The sequence below is a fragment of the Pseudophryne corroboree genome, chromosome 3 (genome assembly GCF_028390025.1).
Source record: "Pseudophryne corroboree isolate aPseCor3 chromosome 3, aPseCor3.hap2, whole genome shotgun sequence".
In the NCBI taxonomy this organism is placed as follows: domain Eukaryota; kingdom Metazoa; phylum Chordata; class Amphibia; order Anura; family Myobatrachidae; genus Pseudophryne; species Pseudophryne corroboree.
This window is the reverse complement of record NC_086446.1, coordinates 772119715-772140280: the sequence shown is the minus strand read 5'-3', so window position 1 is coordinate 772140280 and position 20566 is coordinate 772119715. Positions and strand designations below refer to the sequence as shown.

The window sequence follows — 20566 nt, the reverse complement described above, 5'->3', positions numbered from 1 at the left end:
TGTGTCGACCGACTGAGGTAAAAGGACGTTTTAACGCCCCTGACGGTGTTTTAGACGCCTGGACAGGTACTAATTGGTTTGCCGGCCGTCTCATGTCGTCAACCGACCTTGCAGCGTGTTGACATTATCACGTAATTCCTTAAATAAGCCATCCATTCCGGTGTCGACTCCCTAGAGAGTGACATCACCATTACCGGCAATTGCTCCGCCTCCTCACCAACATCGTCCTCATACATGTCGACACACAAGTACCGACACACAGCACACACACAGGGAATGCTCTGATAGAGGACAGGACCCCACTAGCCCTTTGGGGAGACAGAGGGAGAGTTTGCCAGCACACACCAAAAACGCTATATTATACAGGGACAACCTTTATATAAGTGTTTTTCCCTTATAGCATTTTAATATATATATACATATCGCCAAATAAGTGCCCCCCCTCTCTGTTTTAACCCTGTTTCTGTAGTGCAGTGCAGGGGAGAGCCTGGGAGCCTTCCCACCAGCCTTTCTGTGAGGGAAAATGGCGCTGTGTGCTGAGGAGAATAGGCCCCGCCCCCTTTTCGGCGGGCTTCTTCTCCCGTTTTTCTGAGACCTGGCAGGGGTTAAATACATCCATATAGCCTCCAGGGGCTATATGTGATGTATTTTTAGCCAGAATAAGGTATTATACATTGCTGCCCAGGGCGCCCCCTGCAACGCCCTGCACCCTCCGTGACCGTTGGTGTGAAGTGTGTGACAACAATGGCGCACAGCTGCAGTGCTGTGCGCTACCTTCATGAAGACTGAAAAGCCTTCTGCCGCCGGTTTCTGGACCTTCAATCTTCAGCATCTGCAAGGGGGGTCGGCGGCGCGGCTCCGGGACGAACCCCAGGGTGAGACCTGTGTTCCGACTCCCTCTGGAGCTAATGGTGTCCAGTAGCCTAAGAAGCCAATCCATCCTGCACGTAGGTGAGTTGAACTTCTCTCCCCTAAGTCCCTCGATTCAGTGAGCCTGTTGCCAGCAGGACTCACTGAAAATAAGAAACCTAAAAACTTTTTCTAAGCAGCTCCTTAAGAGAGCCACCTAGATTGCACCCTGCTCGGACGGGCACAAAAACCTAACTGAGGCTTGGAGGAGGGTCATAGGGGGAGGAGCCAGTACACACCACCTGATCCTAAAGCTTTAGTTTTGTGCCCTGTCTCCTGCGGAGCCGCTAATCCCCATGGTCCTGACGGAGTCCCCAGCATCCACTTAGGACGTCAGAGAAAAACGGAAACCCGACCACGCACTGAAAGGGGTCCCATGTTTACACATGGGACCCCTTTCTCTGACTGCCAGGACCCCCCCTGACTCCTGTCAAAGAGGGTCCCTTCAGCCAATCAGGGAGCGCCACGTCGTGGCACTCTCCTGATTGGCTGTGTGCTCCTGTAGTGTCTGTGAGGCAGCACACGGCAGAGATACAATGTAGCGCCTATGCGCTCCATTGTAGCCAATGGTGGGAACTTTGCGGTCAGCGGTGAGGTTACTTTCGGTCAACCTTTCAGTGCGTGGTCGGGTTTCCGTTTTTTTGTTTTGCCAAGTACGTGGATTATACAAAGACAGAATCTACACTGGATTATGTGAGTATAATTTTTTACTTACATAGGTAAGTATGTATGTATGTATGTATGTATGTATGTATGGAGGTGTGCATGTATGTAATAAACTTATACTTTCACGGTGTGTGTGTCCTGTTTTTTGGGGGGTATTTTTTTAGTAGTAGTACTACAGGTACCAGCGGCTCAGGTTTCCACCGCATGCTGGTACTTGTGGTTCTCCAAGTACCAGCTTGTGGGGGAGGCTTGCTGGGACTTGTAGTACTGCTACTAAAAACAATATTCACATATTTTACACTTGGCTATCAGCCCCCCCATCCGCCGCCCTTGGATGGGGGGGACAGCCTCTGGCTTCACCCCATGCCCTTGGGTGGCTGGAGGGGGGGACCCCTTGATTTAAGGGGTTCCCACTCTTCCAGGGTACCCCGGCCAGGGGTGACTAGTTGGGTATGTAATGCCAGGGCCGCAGGGACCACTATAAAAGTGTCCCCCGGCTGTGGCATTATGTACCTGGCTAGTGGAGCCCGGTGCTGGTTTCAAAAATACGGGGGACCCCTACGCTTTTTGTCCCCCGTATTTTTGGAACCAGGACCAGGCGCAGAGCCTGGTGCTGGTTGATGAAATATGGGGGAACCCCTGTCATTTCCCCCCCCATATTTTTTCAACCAGGACCGGCTCAAAGAGCCCGAGGCTGGTTATGCTTAGGAGGGGGGACCCCACGCAATTTTTTTATCTGTTTTTACACTAAACAGACCCTTTCCCATAGATAACCATGCACAGATCTCACTGATCCGTGCATGGTTATCCAAACTCGACTGGAAAAAGCAGGTCTATTTTTTTGCTGCTATTTTTAACGATTCGCAAAAAAATAGACCCGCACTTGAGCACTCAGAGACTAACACCCAAATACGAATGAATAGTGAATACCCGTATTGTATGAAATAACAGCCGCGTTTGACCGATGGTCTATTCATTCGTATTTCAGAACTTTGCCGTTAAATCCATTACGAATAGACCAGACACTGCCGAGATTTGTGCTTAGTGAATTCCCGGATTGGGACTTAGAAAAAAAAACACAAATCGGCAAAACACGTTTTTTTAGTAAATATTGGCCCTGGACTGTTTGTTATTACCCAGTTTTGTTATATCATTGTTATTTCCAATTATAAAGCGCAATGGATTTGATGCGCTATATATGAAACTGTTAATAATAATAATAATAATAAGAAGAAGAATTACGGTGGACCGGTAAGCTTTCACAAAGACATTTGTTTTTTGTCAAGTGTATAGACATTGGACATTAATTTCCAATAGTAGTTGCATTTTCCATATTCAGTTATACTTACCTACTTTTCTTCTCTCCTCTCCGGGAGATACTCAGAGGGGAGAAGCAGGTGAGCGGCGACGGAGGCGAGGCCGGACCAATAACGACATTAGGCCCCGCCCACTGCACAAGCAAATACCGTGATTGGGTGGTATTTGCATATGGGCGGAGCTTCATTTACACGATTAGCATATGGTCGCGTCGTTAAGCCCCGCCCCCTCCGCTGGGTTCTCGATTCGGCACTATTTAGCTCCCCATTCTGCCCACTTTCCTAGGAAGTGGGCAGAATGTGGGAGTGGTACCCACTCTTCCGGGGCTGCGAGGGACTATCCGAGAAGCCGGGTGTCTTCCGCAGAATCCGGGTGAGTAGACAAGTCTGTATTCAGTAAATGGACTTTTTTTCTCCAAAGTAAGTATCACATTGGGTGCTTTGCAAATGTGAATCTCTATATACATATATATGTTTTTATATTATGTGTGGCCACTGTGTTTGTAAACTTATCTGTGGGAAATACATTTAAAAAAGAGATTTTGATTTTTAACCTAAAGGTTGTGTATGTTAATTCAGCTCTAATTAAGTGCTTGGCATCAATACATTTTAATTAGTGCAATAGCCGCACCATTTTTTCTTGTTTGCATAGGGAACTGGAAATCCATTAGAGTTGGACTTTCCAGTTGTACCTAATTAGTTAGCGTTAACACAGACACAACTGGGCTATTTGGCTGCTGATATAATATTATAGATACATGGTGATTCTGGGATTTTATCTATATTAGCGCCTGAAAACCTTTCTAGTTTTTATTATGCAATATCCTGTTTATATAACTGGATTTGTGGACAAAGTAAACTGTTGTCACACTGCGAAGCTAACCACATGGTACTGGAGTATCTATATTAGGTGCAAGGTGTGATGCACATGGGCCCCTGGGTACTGGGGGCCCCACACACCCATGGAATTATACTAACCACTCAGTCGGCCCGACGCTGTCTGCAGAGCTGCAGAAATCACTGGGAAAATGGCTGCCGCGTCCATTTTACGGTGATTCATGCATGTGTAATAGAGGTGTCCCCGGGAACGCAGTGCGAGCGCCATGTTCCCGGAGACCTGCACATGCGCAGTAGACTATGGCACAATGCCAGAGTCTACCGCACCGGCGGATAAGGAGGTCCCCATCGGAGCCTGTACGCGGGGCCACCCTTCTCCGGTGCCGTCAATCCCGCCAGGTGAGAAATGCTTCCTAAAGTCGGCAGGTACACATTTAGGATATCACCTGTGGCAGGGACATTCAACATGCGGCCCTCCAGCTGCTGTGGAACTACACATCCCGGCATGCCCAGCCAGTTTTGTTATTAGGGCATTCTAACACTGTGGCAGGGCATGCTGGGATGTGTAGTTCTATAGCAGCTGGAAGGTCACATGTTGAATATCCCTGATCTATGGTCTTCTCGCTCTGAGCTGATGGTTCATATCATAGGTGTGCGCAGCACATTTTATTAGGGGGTGCACTGTCGGAGGGGCGTGTCTAGCACCATCTATTGATGGTCAACGCAATATAAAATATCCACCCTTGTACCAATCCTAATAATGCAGATACATTGTCAGATGTTGTGGTGTGCACCAAACACCCCAGATGGCACTCACTGCAAATACACTGCTCCTCCTCAGCCTGGTCTGGCCCCCCCCCCCCCCCCCCTCTATTTCCCCTGCAAGCTGCAGCAGCTTACTTACAGTACAAGTCACTCACTCACTGACACTGACAGTCGCAGACTAGTACTCCTGCTGCTGGAAAAACGAGTGACGTGTCAATGTTGCTGCCGACCGCCTGCCAGTATTGAATTTGTCTTCCTAAGAGGAACGCTGGCTGCATGCTGATCCTCATCAGTGGCTGGCGTTGGCATAGCATCCAAGGAGAGAGGTGGGCATGTGGCGGGTGTGACGGATGGGCGTGCGAGCAGCATCACGTAATCACGTCACATCACGCTGTTTTTGTACATGGAGATGGAGCCAGGAGGTATCCAGTCAGTAATGCAGTCCTGACAGGGTGCAGCACAGAGGGGACAGTAATTAGCCTGCTCGGCGATCGCTACATCAGGCATGTGAGATCGGGGTGCCGGACATTAGGGGGTGCCTGTGTGCACCAGGCACCCCCCCCTGCGCACACCTATGGTTCATATACAGGGTGTTTTTAAAAAATAAGGTAACTGAAACAGTACGCCATCCAGGAACGTGCACGGTGTGTAGAACATTATTTCCAAAGTTACGGGACAGGACAGAATGGCGGGCCTTCCCTGGCATCCATAACAACTGGGTTCCAGGACAATTTCCAGAGACCTGCACCACCAAACAAATCTATCCTGTCTTGGGTGGAAATGTTCCGGCAAACAGGGACTGTGGCTAATAATAATAAAGGACGTTCCGGCAGACCCCGCAGCACCATAAGCAATGTGTGAGGACGGAAAAAAAGTTTGTTACTTTCTTTTTTTTTTTTAAATAACCTCTACGACGACCGCCATTTTTATTTTCATGTTTAGTTCCACATAACAGTCCTGCTTAACTCCCATAAAATATGCGCAACGGTGTTCTAAGACCAAAAATACCTCAAAACCCTCTTACACCCGTGCTCTGCAGCCTCTGGCTATAGGTGACCCTGCAATACCCAATCTCTTTCCATTGGTTACTTACCCACATGCTCCATATTACTGTCATTAAGCACTGATCCCAATGTTCCCTACTTTTACAGACCCCGCCCCCTCCAGTATTAGTAAACCTGACCCAAGCCCCTGCGTGACTCCGGCCCTGGCCACCACTGTCCCGTATATCTGTCGCTCTCCGCTATCACAAACATGCAGCCCTTCCCCGACCTGTCTCTGCAGCTTGCAAAACATCAGTCTGTCCGTTGCTTGTGGTTTCCTATTTTTAGCCTGCAGAGAAAGTGAGCGAGTTCTGTGAACAGAAGGTGGTGGCAGGGTCTGTGTTTGTCCTATCAGTGCATCGGCGCGAGGTATAAACTTTCGGTGACGGGAAATCAAACCCAAACACCAAAAGGTTTATGTGCTGCAGACCTCACAGAAAACAGACTCTTGGCTTCAAACCAGAACGTAATCAGAATTTACATAAATGTAGAAAAACCATCTTAAGGGGGGTACACACGGAGCAATGTCGATGTTCACTTCATTTCTAAGCAATCTGACTAGATTATTTAGAAATTAAGAACACATCGCTCCGTGTGTAGGGGTGCTGGTGCTATCGAGGTGCTAGAAGTCACCGCTGGGTGAAATGAGCGCCCCCCCCGTCCGTCCCCCCTCGCTCGGCACACATCGCGTTGTGCTGAGCGGGGGGAGAGATGTGTGCTGAGAGGTCTGTGCTGGATCGCTCAGCACAGATCTCTGGGGAAATCTCCCTGTCAGTACGGCCCTTTAGTTTGCTTTTAGGGAAATACACAGTTACTGTATCCGTAATGAAGACTTCACTAAAATCTATAGATTGTAAGCTTGTGAGCAGGGCCTTCCTACCTCTGTCTGTCTGTCTGTTGTTCCCCAGTTTTGTTCTATTACTGTTGTTGTAATTGTAAAGCGCAACGGAATATGCTGCGCTATATAAGAAACTGTTAATAAATTATAAAATGTATTTTCTTTATTGTGATGTACCATTATTTCGTTAATGTGAAGTCCAATCTCAGTACCCCGACTCACCAGGTTTTTTTTTACATAAAGGGGGGGTACACACGGAGAGATCCGTTCTTAAACTCCAAGCAATCTGACTAGATTGCTTAGATTTTATGCACAGATCTCTTGTGTGTATGCCCCCCAGTGATAGCGATACGCAGCCCCGCGCGTTGCTGTCGCTGGAGCTAGGTTGGCCACAATCTAGCACAACGGTCATTGCACCCGCTAGCACATACCGCTCAGCACGCATCTCTCCCCCCGCTCAGCACAGCGCGATGTGTGCTGAGCGAGTGGGGACGACGAAGGGGGGAGGGGGGGGTTGGTATGGCGCTCATTTCACCCAGCGGGTGAAATGAGCGATGTGCTAGATCGTGCCTGCATCCAGGCCAATCTAGCACCGGCAATAGTGATGCGGGGATCCGCGCATCGCTATTGCTGGGGGGCATACACATGGAGAGATCCGTGCTGAAATACTAAGCAATATAGTCAGATTGCTTAGAATTTCAGCACAGTTCTCTCCATGTCATACCTCCCAACTTTCTCATCCTATGAAGAGGGACACACACGCGGTGAAGCAGCGCGCGCTCCTGAAAAGGAGGTGTGGCCTATGAAAAGGGGGCGTGGCTCCACGGAGGACCCACGATTGCGAGCCACGCCTCCGTTTTCATCACTGAGGAGGCATGCCCAGCGCTCTGTGAGCTGCTGGCATGCCCTCTCTCCCACTGTCTGCGGTGAATAGACGCAGGGGCTGCGTGACGTCACACGCAGCTGCTGCGACCAGGGGCGGCGACGATCAACTCCCGGCCAGCGCGCAGGAGCTGCACTGGCCGGGAGTTACTCCACAAGTACAAAAGCATCGCCGCTGTGCAATGATTTTGTACTTGTGCGGGGGGGGGGGGGGGCGGACTGACATGCGGGGCGGACTAGCCCTGTGCTGGGCGTCCCTCTGCATGTCAGGGAAGATGATCGTAACTGTGCTAAATTTAGCACAGCTGCGATCAACTTGGAATGACCCCCAATAAGTGTGGATGGGAGACGTAGATCTTGTGAAGAACGAAGAGGTCGGGTTGGAAGATATTTTAAGATAAGCAAACAGATGTACATAGGTGCAATTCGGGTAATGGTAATGAGTAAAAGTATTAAATATAATAAGATTTAAAACCTACCGGTAAATCTTTTTCTCCTAGTCCGTAGAGGATGCTGGGGACTCCGTAAGTACCATGGGGTATAGACGGACTCCGCAGGAGACATGGGCACTATAAAGAACTTTTAGTATGGGTGTGCACTGGCTCCTCCCTCTATGCCCCTCCTCCAGACCTCAGTTAGAGAAACTGTGCCCAGAGGAAACGGACAGTACGAGGAAAGGGTTTTTGTTAATCTAAGGGCAAGATTCATACCAGCCCACACCATCCACACTGTATAACATGGAATATACGAACCAGTTAACAGTATGAAACAAAACAGCATCAGCCCGAGACTGATCAAAACTGTAACATAACCCTTATGTAAGCAACAACTATATACAAGTCTTGCAGAATTTAGTCCGCACTGGGACGGGTGCCCAGCATCCTCTACGGACTAGGAGAAAAAGATTTACCGGTAGGTTTAAAATCTTATTTTCTCTTACGTCCTAGAGGATGCTGGGGACTCCGTAAGTACCATGGGGATTATACCAATGCTCCAGACCGGGCGGGAGAGTGCGGATGACTCTGCAGCACCGATTGAGCAAACATGAGGTCCTCATCAGCCAGGATATCAAACTTGTAGAATTTGGCAAAAGTGTTTGAACCCGACCAAGTCGCCGCTCGGCAAAGTTGTAATGCCGAGACGCCTCGGGCAGACGCCCAAGAAGAGCCCACCTTCCTAGTTGAATGGGCCTTAACTGAATTTGGTAACGGCAATCCAGCCGTAGAATGAGCCTGCTGAGTCGTGTTACAGATCCAGCGTGCAATAGTCTGCTTAGAAGCAGGAGCGCCAACCTTGTTGGCTGCATACAGGACAAACAGAGCCTCTGTTTTCCTAACCCAAGCCGTCCTGGCTACATAAATTTTCAAGGCCCTGACTACATCAAGGGACTTGGAATCCTCCAGGTCCCCCGTAGCCACAGGCACCACAATAGGTTGGTTCATATGAAACAATGAAACCACCTTAGGCAAAAATTGAGGACGAGTCCTCAATTCTGCTCTATCCACATGGAAAATCAGATAGGGGCTCTTATGAGACAAAGCCGCCAATTCAGACACCCGCCTTGCAGATGCCAAGGCCAACAACATGACCACCTTCCAAGTGAGAAATTTCAATTCCACCATTTGAAGAGGTTCAAACCAGTGAGATTTTAAGAACTGCAACACCACGTTAAGGTCCCATGGTGCCACTGGAGGCACAAAAGGAGGCTGGATGTGCAGCACTCCCTTTACAAAAGTCTGGACTTCCGGGAGAGAAGCCAATTCTTTCTGAAAGAAAATTGATAGGGCCGAAATCTGTACCTTAATGGAGCCTAATTTCAGGCCCATATCCACTCCTGTCTGCAGAAAGTGGAGAAAACGGCCCAGATGGAAATCTTCCGTAGGAGCATTCTTGGCCTCACACCAAGATACATACTTTCTCCAGATACAGTGATAATGCTTCGCCGTCACCTCCTTCCTAGCCCTTATCAGACTAGGGATGACTCCTTCCGGAATGCCTTTTCCAGCTAGGATTCGGTGTTCAACCGCCATGCCGTCAAACGTAACCGCGGTAAGTCTTGGAACACGCAGGGCCCCTGTTGCAACAGGTCTTCTCTGAGAGGAAGAGGCCACGGATCTTCTGTGAGCATTTCCTGAAGATCTGAATACCAGGCCCTTCGAGGCCAATCGAGAACAATGAGTATTGTCCGCACTCTTTTTCGTCTTATGATTCTCAATATCTTTGAGATGAGTGGAAGAGGAGGAAACACATAGACCGACCGAAACACCCACGGTGTCACCAGGGCGTTCACCGCTACTGCCTGAGGGTCCCTTGACCTGGCACAATACCTCCGAAGCTTCTTGTTGAGGCGTGACGCCATCATGTCTATTTGAGGAAGTCCCCAACGACTTGTTATCTCTGCAAAAACTTCTTGATGAAGTCCCCACTCTCCTGGATGGAGATCGTGTCTGCTGAGGAAGTCTGCTTCCCAGTTGTCCACTCCTGGAATGAAGACTGCTGTCAAAGCGCTCACATGATTTTCTGCCCAGCGAAGAATCCTGGTGGCTTCCGCCATTGCCACTCTGCTCCTTGTTCCACCTTGTCGGTTTACATGAGCCACGGCTGTGACGTTGTCTGACTGAATCAGAACCGGTAGGTTGCGAAGAAGATTCTCCGCTTGACGCAGGCCGTTGTAAAAGGCCCTCAATTCCAGTACGTTGATGTGTAGACAAGCCTCCTGGCTTGACCATAGTCCTTGAAAAATTTTTCCTTGCGTGACTGCTCCCCATCCTCGGAGGCTCGCGTCCGTGGTCACCAGAACCCAGTCCTTAATGCCGGGCCTGCGACCCTCTAGAAGGTGAGCACTCTGCAGCCACCACAGGAGAGACACCCTGGCCCTGGGGGACAGGCTGATTTTCTGATGAATGTGAAGATGGGACCCGGACCACTTGTCCAGAAGATCCCACTGAAAAGTCCTCGCATGAAATCTGCTGAAGGGGATGGCCTCGTAGGACGCCACCATTTTCCCCAGTACTCGAGTGCATTGATGGACTGACACCCTTTTCGGTTTCAACAGGTCTCTGACCATGTTCTGGAGTTCTTGGGCTTTTTCCATCGGGAGAAAAACCCTCTTTCGTTCTGTGTCCAGAATCATGCCCAAGAAAGATAGCCGAGTCGTTGGAACCAACTGTGACTTTGGCAGATTGAGAATCCAGCCATGTTGCTGCAGCACTCTCAGGGAGAGCGACACGCTTTTCAGCAACTGTTCTCTCAATCTCGCTTTTATCAGGAGATCGTCCAAGTACGGGATAATTGTGTAAGGTATGGTCGTATTTTGGATATGTTTCTTAGATGCATTTAACATGTTTTTGAGAGAGATTGAACGTGAGGAACAAAGGACAGTTCAGAGTCAAGTATAACACCTAGGCAGCGAGCTTGTGGGATAGGACTGATTGTAGAGTTCTCAACAGTTATAGAGATATACGATTGGTAACTACTATTGGCCGGTGGAAATATAATTAATTCTGTTTTGGAAATATTAAGTTTGAGGTGGTGAGAGGACAGTCAAGGTGAAATGGCAGAAAGGCATTCAGTGACACGGAACAATACAGATGGTGACACATCTGGGGAGGATAGGTAGATTTGATGATACTGAAATCCAAAAGAGCTGATTGGTTTGCCAAGAGATGTGGTATAGATTGAGAAAAGCAGATGACTTAAGACTGAGCCTTGCGGTACTCCAACTGATAGAGGTAGCGAAGAGGAGGTGGATTAAGAGAAGCGGACACTGAAAGAGCAATTACATAGGTAGGATGAGCCAAGAAAGGGCTGTGCCCTGAAGACCTAGGGATTGTAGTGTTTGTATGAGAAGAGAGTGGTTAACAGTGTCACATGCAGCAGAGAGATCTAGAAGAATAAGTAGGGAGTACTGGTCTTTAGACTTCTCAGTGACCAGATCATTCACTACTTAGTCAGTGCTGTCTCTGTGGAGTGTTGGGCACGAAAGCCTGACTGAAGTGGCTCCAATATGTTGTTTGAGTTAAGAAAGTGTGTGAGGTGAATGTAGGCAAGTCTCTCAAGTAGCTTGGAGAGGCATGGGAGCTGAGAGATGGGACGATAGGTTGAGAGAGTTTGGTTAGGTTGGATTTTTTTTTTCAGAATGGGGGTAATTTGAACAGTGATGGAAAGATACCAGTAGAGAGGGTGAGAGAGAGAAAGAAAGAAAGAGAGAGAGAGAGAGATTACAGATTTCAGTTAAGGTTGTTATAAACGCAGGAGACAGAACTTTACTTACTTGTGAGAGTATAGGATCAAGAGGAGAGGTAGTAGAGTAGGAGGACGAGAAGAGTGTTGATACTGCATCTTCATTTGTGGGATCAAATGAAGAGATGGTGTCAGAGGGTTCAGGTAGAGAATTGAGCAGGTTACTGGCTGAGGAAGAGCATACCATTTCATCTCGGATTTTATCATTGAAGTAAGAAACAAGATCTTGCGCACTGATAGTGGCTGGTGGATTGGCTGAGGGAGGAGAAGTGATTTAAATATATTAAAAAGTCACTTGGGTTTAGAGGCTTGAGCAGAGATGAGAGATTAGAAATATGTTTGTTTGCAGTGTCCAGGGCATTATGATAGAAGTGGTAGATGGTATTATATGTGGGGAAGATGCTTGGAGTATGAGATTTACACTAGAGATGAGCGCCTGAAATTTTTCGGGTTTTGTGTTTTGGTTTTGGGTTCGGTTCCGCGGCCGTGTTTTGGGTTCGACCGCGTTTTGGCAAAACCTCACCGAATTTTTTTTGTCGGATTCGGGTGTGTTTTGGATTCGGGTGTTTTTTTTCAAAAAACCCTAAAAAACAGCTTAAATCATAGAATTTGGGGGTCATTTTGATCCCAAAGTATTATTAACCTCAAAAACCATAATTTACACTCATTTTCAGTCTATTCTGAATACCTCACACCTCACAATATTATTTTTAGTCCTAAAATTTGCACCGAGGTCGCTGTGTGAGTAAGATAAGCGACCCTAGTGGCCGACACAAACACCGGGCCCATCTAGGAGTGGCACTGCAGTGTCACGCAGGATGTCCCTTCCAAAAAACCCTCCCCAAACAGCACATGACGCAAAGAAAAAAAGAGGCGCAATGAGGTAGCTGACTGTGTGAGTAAGATAAGCGACCCTAGTGGCCGACACAAACACCGGGCCCATCTAGGAGTGGCACTGCAGTGTCACGCAGGATGTCCCTTCCAAAAAACCCTCCCCAAACAGCACATGACGCAAAGAAAAAAAGAGGCGCAATGAGGTAGCTGACTGTGTGAGTAAGATAAGCGACCCTAGTGGCCGACACAAACACCGGGCCCATCTAGGAGTGGCACTGCAGTGTCACGCAGGATGTCCCTTCCAAAAAACCCTCCCCAAACAGCACATGACGCAAAGAAAAAAAGAGGCGCAATGAGGTAGCTGACTGTGTGAGTAAGATAAGCGACCCTAGTGGCCGACACAAACACCGGGCCCATCTAGGAGTGGCACTGCAGTGTCACGCAGGATGTCCCTTCCAAAAAACCCTCCCCAAACAGCACATGACGCAAAGAAAAAAAGAGGCGCAATGAGGTAGCTGACTGTGTGAGTAAGATAAGCGACCCTAGTGGCCGACACAAACACCGGGCCCATCTAGGAGTGGCACTGCAGTGTCACGCAGGATGTCCCTTCCAAAAAACCCTCCCCAAACAGCACATGACGCAAAGAAAAAAAGAGGCGCAATGAGGTAGCTGACTGTGTGAGTAAGATAAGCGACCCTAGTGGCCGACACAAACACCGGGCCCATCTAGGAGTGGCACTGCAGTGTCACGCAGGATGTCCCTTCCAAAAAACCCTCCCCAAACAGCACATGACGCAAAGAAAAAAAGAGGCGCAATGAGGTAGCTGACTGTGTGAGTAAGATAAGCGACCCTAGTGGCCGACACAAACACCGGGCCCATCTAGGAGTGGCACTGCAGTGTCACGCAGGATGTCCCTTCCAAAAAACCCTCCCCAAACAGCACATGACGCAAAGAAAAAAAGAGGCGCAATGAGGTAGCTGACTGTGTGAGTAAGATAAGCGACCCTAGTGGCCGACACAAACACCGGGCCCATCTAGGAGTGGCACTGCAGTGTCACGCAGGATGGCCCTTCCAAAAAACCCTCCCCAAACAGCACGACTCAAAGAAAAAAAGAGGCGCAATGAGGTAGCTGACTGTGTGAGTAAGATAAGCGACCCTAGTGGCCGACACAAACACCGGGCCCATCTAGGAGTGGCACTGCAGTGTCACGCAGGATGGCCCTTCCATAAAACCCTCCCCAAACAGCACATGACGCAAAGAAAAAAAGAGGCGCAATGAGGTAGCTGACTGTGTGAGTAAGATAAGCGACCCTAGTGGCTGACACAAACACCGGGCCCATCAAGGAGTGGCACTGCAGTGTCACGCAGGATGGCCCTTCCAAAAAACCCTCCCCAAACAGCACATGATGCAAAGAAAAAAAGAGGCGCAATGAGGTAGCAGACTGTGTGAGTAAGATAAGCGACCCTAGTGGCCGACACAAACACCGGGCCCATCTAGGAGTGGCACTGCAGTGTCACGCAGGATGGCCCTTCCAAAAAACCCTCCCCAAACAGCACATGACGCAAAGAAAAAGAAAAGAAAAAAGAGGTGCAAGATGGAATTGTCCTTGGGCCCTCCCACCCACCCTTATGTTGTATAAACAGGACATGCACACTTTAACCAACCCATCATTTCAGTGACAGGGTCTGCCACACGACTGTGACTGATATGACGGGTTGGTTTGGACCCCCCCCAAAAAAGAAGCAATTAATCTCTCCTTGCACAAACTGGCTCTACAGAGGCAAGATGTCCACCTCATCATCATCCTCCGATATATCACCGTGTACATCCCCCTCCTCACAGATTATCAATTCGTCCCCACTGGAATCCACCATCTCAGCACCCTGTGTACTTTGTGGAGGCAATTGCTGCTGGTGAATGTCTCCACGGAGGAATTGATTATAATTCATTTTAATGAACATCATCTTCTCCACATTTTCTGGATGTAACCTCGTACGCCGATTGCTGACAAGGTGAGCGGCGGCATTAAACACTCTTTCGGAGTACACACTTGTGGGAGGGCAACTTAGGTAGAATAAAGCCAGTTTGTGCAAGGGCCTCCAAATTTCCTCTTTTTCCTGCCAGTATAAGTACGGACTGTGTGACGTGCCTACTTGGATGCGGTCACTCATATAATCCTCCACCATTCTTTCAATGGTGAGAGAATCATATGCAGTGACAGTAGACGACATGTCCGTAATCGTTGTCAGGTCCTTCAGTCCGGACCAGATGTCAGCATCAGCAGTCGCTCCAGACTGCCCTGCATCACCGCCAGCGGGTGGGCTCGGAATTCTGAGCCTTTTCCTCGCACCCCCAGTTGCGGGAGAATGTGAAGGAGGAGATGTTGTTGACAGGTCGCGTTCCGCTTGACTTGACAATTTTCTCACCAGCAGGTCTTTCAACCCCAGCAGACTTGTGTCTGCCGGAAAGAGAGATCCAAGGTAGGCTTTAAATCTAGGATCGAGCACGGTGGCCAAAATGTAGTGCTCTGATTTCAACAGATTGACCACCCGTGAATCCTTGTTAAGCGAATTAAGGGCTCCATCCACAAGTCCCACATGCCTAGCGGAATCGCTCCGTGTTAGCTCCTCCTTCAATGTCTCCAGCTTCTTCTGCAAAAGCCTGATGAGGGGAATGACCTGACTCAGGCTGGCAGTGTCTGAACTGACTTCACGTGTGGCAAGTTCAAAGGGCATCAGAACCTTGCACAACGTTGAAATCATTCTCCACTGCGCTTGAGACAGGTGCATTCCACCTCCTATATCGTGCTCAATTGTATAGGCTTGAATGGCCTTTTGCTGCTCCTCCAACCTCTGAAGCATATAGAGGGTTGAATTCCACCTCGTTACCACTTCTTGCTTCAGATGATGGCAGGGCAGGTTCAGTAGTTTTTGGTGGTGCTCCAGTTTTCTGTACGTGGTGCCTGTACGCCGAAAGTGTCCCGCAATTCTTCTGGCCACCGACAGCATCTCTTGCACGCCCCTGTCGTTTTTTAAAAAATTCTGCACCACCAAATTCAAGGTATGTGCAAAACATGGGACGTGCTGGAATTTGCCCAGATTTAATGCACACACAATATTGCTGGCGTTGTCCGATGCCACAAATCCACAGGAGAGTCCAATTGGGGTAAGCCATTCCGCGATGATCTTCCTCAGTTGCCGTAAGAGGTTTTCAGCTGTGTGCGTATTCTGGAAACCGGTGATACAAAGCGTAGCCTGCCTAGGAAAGAGTTGGCATTTGCGAGATGCTGCTACTAGTGCCGCCGCTGCTGTTGTTGCGGCGGGAGTCCATACATCTACCCAGTGGGCTGTCACAGTCATATAGTCCTGACCCTGCCCTGCTCCACTTGTCCACATGTCCGTGGTTAAGTGGACATTGGGTACAGCTGCATTTTTTAGGACACTGGTGACTCTTTTTCTGAGGTCTGTGTACATTTTCGGTATCGCCTGCCTAGAGAAATGGAACCTAGATGGTATTTGGTACCGGGGACACAGTACCTCCAACAAGTCTCTAGTTGGCTCTGCAGTAATGATGGATACCGGAACCACGTTTCTCACCACCCAGGATGTCAAGGCCTCAGTTATCCGCTTTGCAGTAGGATGACTGCTGTGATATTTCATCTTCCTCGCAAAGGACTGTTGGACAGTCAATTGCTTGGTGGAAGTAGTACAAGTGGTCTTACGACTTCCCCTCTGGGATGACCATCGACTCCCAGCAGCAACAACAGCAGCGCCAGCAGCAGTAGGCGTTACACGCAAGGATGCATCGGAGGAATCCCAGGCAGGAGAGGAATCATCAGAATTGCCAGTGACATGGCCTGCAGGACTATTGGCATTCCTGGGGAAGGAGGAAATTGAAACTGAGGGAGTTGGTGGGGTGGTTTGCGTGAGCTTGGTTACAAGAGGAAGGGATTTACTGGTCAGTGGACTGCTTCCGCTGTCGGCCCAAGTTTTTGAACTTGTCACTGACTTATTATGAATGCGCTGCAGGTGACGTATAAGGGAGGATGTTCCGAGGTGGTTAACGTCCTTACCCCTACTTATTACAGCTTGACAAAGGGAACACACGGCTTGACACCTGTTGTCCGCATTTCTGGTGAAATACTTCCACACCGAAGAGCTGATTTTTTTGGTATTTTCACCAGGCATGTCAACGGCCATATTCCTCCCACGGACAACAGGTGTCTCCCCGGGTGCCTGACTTAAACAAACCACCTCACCATCAGAATCCTCCTGGTCAATTTCCTCCCCAGCGCCAGCAACACCCATATCCTCCTCATCCTGGTGTACTTCAACACTGACATCTTCAATCTGACTATCAGGAACTGGACTGCGGGTGCTCCTTCCATCACTTGCAGGGGGCGTGCAAATGGTGGAAGGCGCATGCTCTTCACGTCCAGTGTTGGGAAGGTCAGGCATCGCAACCGACACAATTGGAGTCGGACTCTCCTTGTGGATTTGGGATTTCGAAGAACGCACAGTTCTTTGCGGTGCTACTGCTTTTGCCAGCTTGAGTCTTTTCATTTTTCTAGCGAGAGGCTGAGTGCTTCCATCCTCATGTGAAGCTGAACCACTAGCCATGAACATAGGCCAGGGCCTCAGCCGTTCCTTGCCACTCCGTGTGGTAAATGGCATATTGGCAAGTTTACGCTTCTCCTCCGACAATTTTATTTTAGGTTTTGGAGTCCTTTTTTTACTGATATTTGGTGTTTTGGATTTGACATGCTCTGTACTATGACATTGGGCATCGGCCTTGGCAGACGACGTTGCTGGCATTTCATCGTCTCGGCCATGACTAGTGGCAGCAGCTTCAGCACGAGGTGGAAGTGGATCTTGATCTTTCCCTAATTTTGGAACCTCAACATTTTTGTTCTCCATATTTTAATAGGCACAACTAAAAGGCACCTCAGGTAAACAATGGAGATGGATGGATACTAGTATACAATTATGGATGGACTGCCGAGTGCCGACACAGAGGTAGCTACAGCCGTGGACTACTGTACTGTGTCTGCTGCTAATATAGACTGGTTGATAAAGAGATGTAGTATGTATGTATAAAGAAGAAAGAAAAAAAAACCACGGGTAGGTGGTATACAATTATGGACGGACTGCCGAGTGCCGACACAGAGGTAGCTACAGCCGTGGACTACCGTACTGTACTGTGTCTGCTGCTAATATAGACTGGTTGATAAAGAGATGTAGTATGTATGTATAAAGAAGAAAGAAAAAAAAACCACGGGTAGGTGGTATACAATTATGGACGGACTGCCGAGTGCCGACACAGAGGTAGCTACAGCCGTGGACTACTGTACTGTGTCTGCTGCTAATATAGACTGGTTGATAAAGAGATGTAGTATGTATGTATAAAGAAGAAAGAAAAAAAAACCACGGGTAGGTGGTATACAATTATGGATGGACTGCCGAGTGCCGACACAGAGGTAGCTACAGCCGTGGACTACTGTACTGTGTCTGCTGCTAATATAGACTGGTTGATAAAGAGATGTAGTATGTATGTATAAAGAAGAAAGAAAAAAAAACCACGGGTAGGTGGTATACAATTATGGACGGACTGCCGAGTGCCGACACAGAGGTAGCTACAGCCGTGGACTACCGTACTGTACTGTGTCTGCTGCTAATATAGACTGGTTGATAATGAGATGTAGTATGTATGTATAAAGAAGAAAGAAAAAAAAACCACGGGTAGGTGGTATACAATTATGGATGGACTGCCGAGTGCCGACACAGAGGTAGCTACAGCCGTGGACTACTGTACTGTGTCTGCTGCTAATATAGACTGGTTGATAAAGAGATGTAGTATGTATGTATAAAGAAGAAAGAAAAAAAAACACGGGTAGGTGGTATACAATTATGGATGGACTGCCGAGTGCCGACACAGAGGTAGCTACAGCCGTGGACTACTGTACTGTGTCTGCTGCTAATATAGACTGGTTGATAAAGAGATGTAGTATGTATGTATAAAGAAGAAAGAAAAAAAAACCACGGGTAGGTGGTATACAATTATGGACGGACTGCCAAGTGCCGACACAGAGGTAGCTACAGCCGTGGACTACTGTACTGTGTCTGCTGCTAATATAGACTGGTTGATAATGAGATGTAGTATGTATGTATAAAGAAGAAAGAAAAAAAAATAAGAATTTACTTACCGATAATTCTATTTCTCGGAGTCCGTAGTGGATGCTGGGGTTCCTGAAAGGACCATGGGGAAATAGCGGCTCCGCAGGAGACAGGGCACAAAAAGTAAAGCTTTAGGATCAGGTGGTGTGCACTGGCTCCTCCCCCTATGACCCTCCTCCAAGCCTCAGTTAGGATACTGTGCCCGGACGAGCGTACACAATAAGGAAGGATTTTGAATCCCGGGTAAGACTCATACCAGCCACACCAATCACACTGTACAACCTGTGATCTGAACCCAGTTAACAGTATGATAACAGCGGAGCCTCTGAAAAGATGGCTCACAACAATAATAACCCGATTTTTGTAACTATGTACAAGTATTGCAGATAATCCGCACTTGGGATGGGCGCCCAGCATCCACTACGGACTCCGAGAAATAGAATTATCGGTAAGTAAATTCTTATTTTCTCTATCGTCCTAGTGGATGCTGGGGTTCCTGAAAGGACCATGGGGATAATACCAAAGCTCCCAAAAGGGCGGGAGAGTGCGGATGACTCTGCAGCACCCAATGAGAGAACTCCAGGTCCTCCTTAGCCAGGGTATCAAATTTGTAGGATTTTACCAACGTGTTTGCCCCTGACTAAATAGCCGCTCGGCAAAGTTGTAAAGCCGAGACCCCTCGGGCAGCCGCCCAAGATAAGCCCACCTTCCTTGTGGAATGGGCATTTACATATTTTGGCTGTGGCAGGCCTGCCACAGAATGTGCAAGCTGAATTGTATTACACATCCAACTAGCAATAGTCTGCTTAGAAGCAAGAGCACCCAGTTTGTTGGGTGCATACAGGATAACAGCAAGTCAGTTTTCCTGACTCCAGCCGTCCTGGAACCTATATTTACAGGGCCCTGACAACATCTAGCAACCTGGAGTCCTCCAAGTCCCTAGTAGGCGCAAGGCACCAAAATAAGCTGGTTCAGGTGAAACACTGACACCACCTTAGGGAGAGAACTGGGGACGAGTCCGCAGCTCTGCCCTGTCCAAATGGACAACCAGATATGGGCTTTTTTGAGAAAAAACCACCAATTTGACACTCGCCTGGTCCAGGCCAGGGCCAAGAGCATGGTCACTTTTCATGTGAGATGCTTCAAATCCACAGATTTGACTGGTTTTAAACCAATGTGATTTGAGGAATCCCAGAACTACGTTGAGATCCCACAGTGCCACTGGAGGCACAAAAGGGGGTTGTATATGCAATACTCCCTTGACAAACTTCTGGACTTCAGGAACTGAAGCCACTTCTTTCTGGAAGAAAATCGACAGGGCCGAAATTTGAACCTTAATGGACCCCAATTTGAGGCCCATAGACACTCCTGTTTGCAGGAAATGCAGGAATCGACCGAGTTGAAATTTCTTCGTGGGGCCTTTCTGGCCTCACACCACGCAACATATTTTTGCCACATGTGGTGATAATGTTGTGCGGTCACCTCCTTTCTGGCTTTGACCAGGGTAGGAATGACCTCTTCCGGAATGCCTTTTTCCCTTAGGATCCGGCGTTCCACCGCCATGCCGTCAAACGCAGCTGCGGTAAGTCTTGGAACAGACATGGTACTTGCTGAAACAAGTCCCTTCTTAGCGGCAGAGGCCATAAGTCCTCTGTGAGCATCTCTTGAAGTTCCGGGTACCAAGTCCTTTTTGGCCAATCCGGAGCCATGAGTATAGTTCTTACTCCTCTACGTCTTATAAGTCTCAGTACCTTAGGTATGAGAAGCAGAGGATGGAACACATACACCGACTGGTACATCCATGGTGTTACCAGAACGTCCACAGCTATTGCCTGAGGGTCTCTTAACCTGGCGCAATACCTGTCCCGTTTTTTGTTCAGACGGGACGCCATCATGTCCACCTTTGGTATTTCCCAACGGTTTACAATCATGTGGAAAACTTCCCGATGAAGTTTCCACTCTGCCGGGTGGAGGTCGTGCCTGCTGAGGAAGTCTGCTTCCCAGTTTCCATTCCCGGAATGAAACACTGCTGACAGTGCTATCACATGATTTTCCGCCCAG

At 48.5% G+C, this 20566-nt stretch overlaps 1 protein-coding gene across 1 annotated transcript in view; it reads left to right on the top strand.

The window, feature by feature from the left end:
- The first annotated feature begins 3189 nt into the window (after window positions 1–3189).
- The window catches only part of AICDA (activation induced cytidine deaminase), a 40169-nt gene continuing 22792 nt past the window's right edge, over window positions 3190–20566 (top strand). The window contains exons 1-2 of the mRNA XM_063963326.1: window positions 3190–3264; window positions 5825–5871. Of these exons, the coding sequence (XP_063819396.1) occupies window positions 3190–3264; window positions 5825–5871 (122 nt within the window). The remainder of the gene's footprint in view (window positions 3265–5824; window positions 5872–20566) is intronic.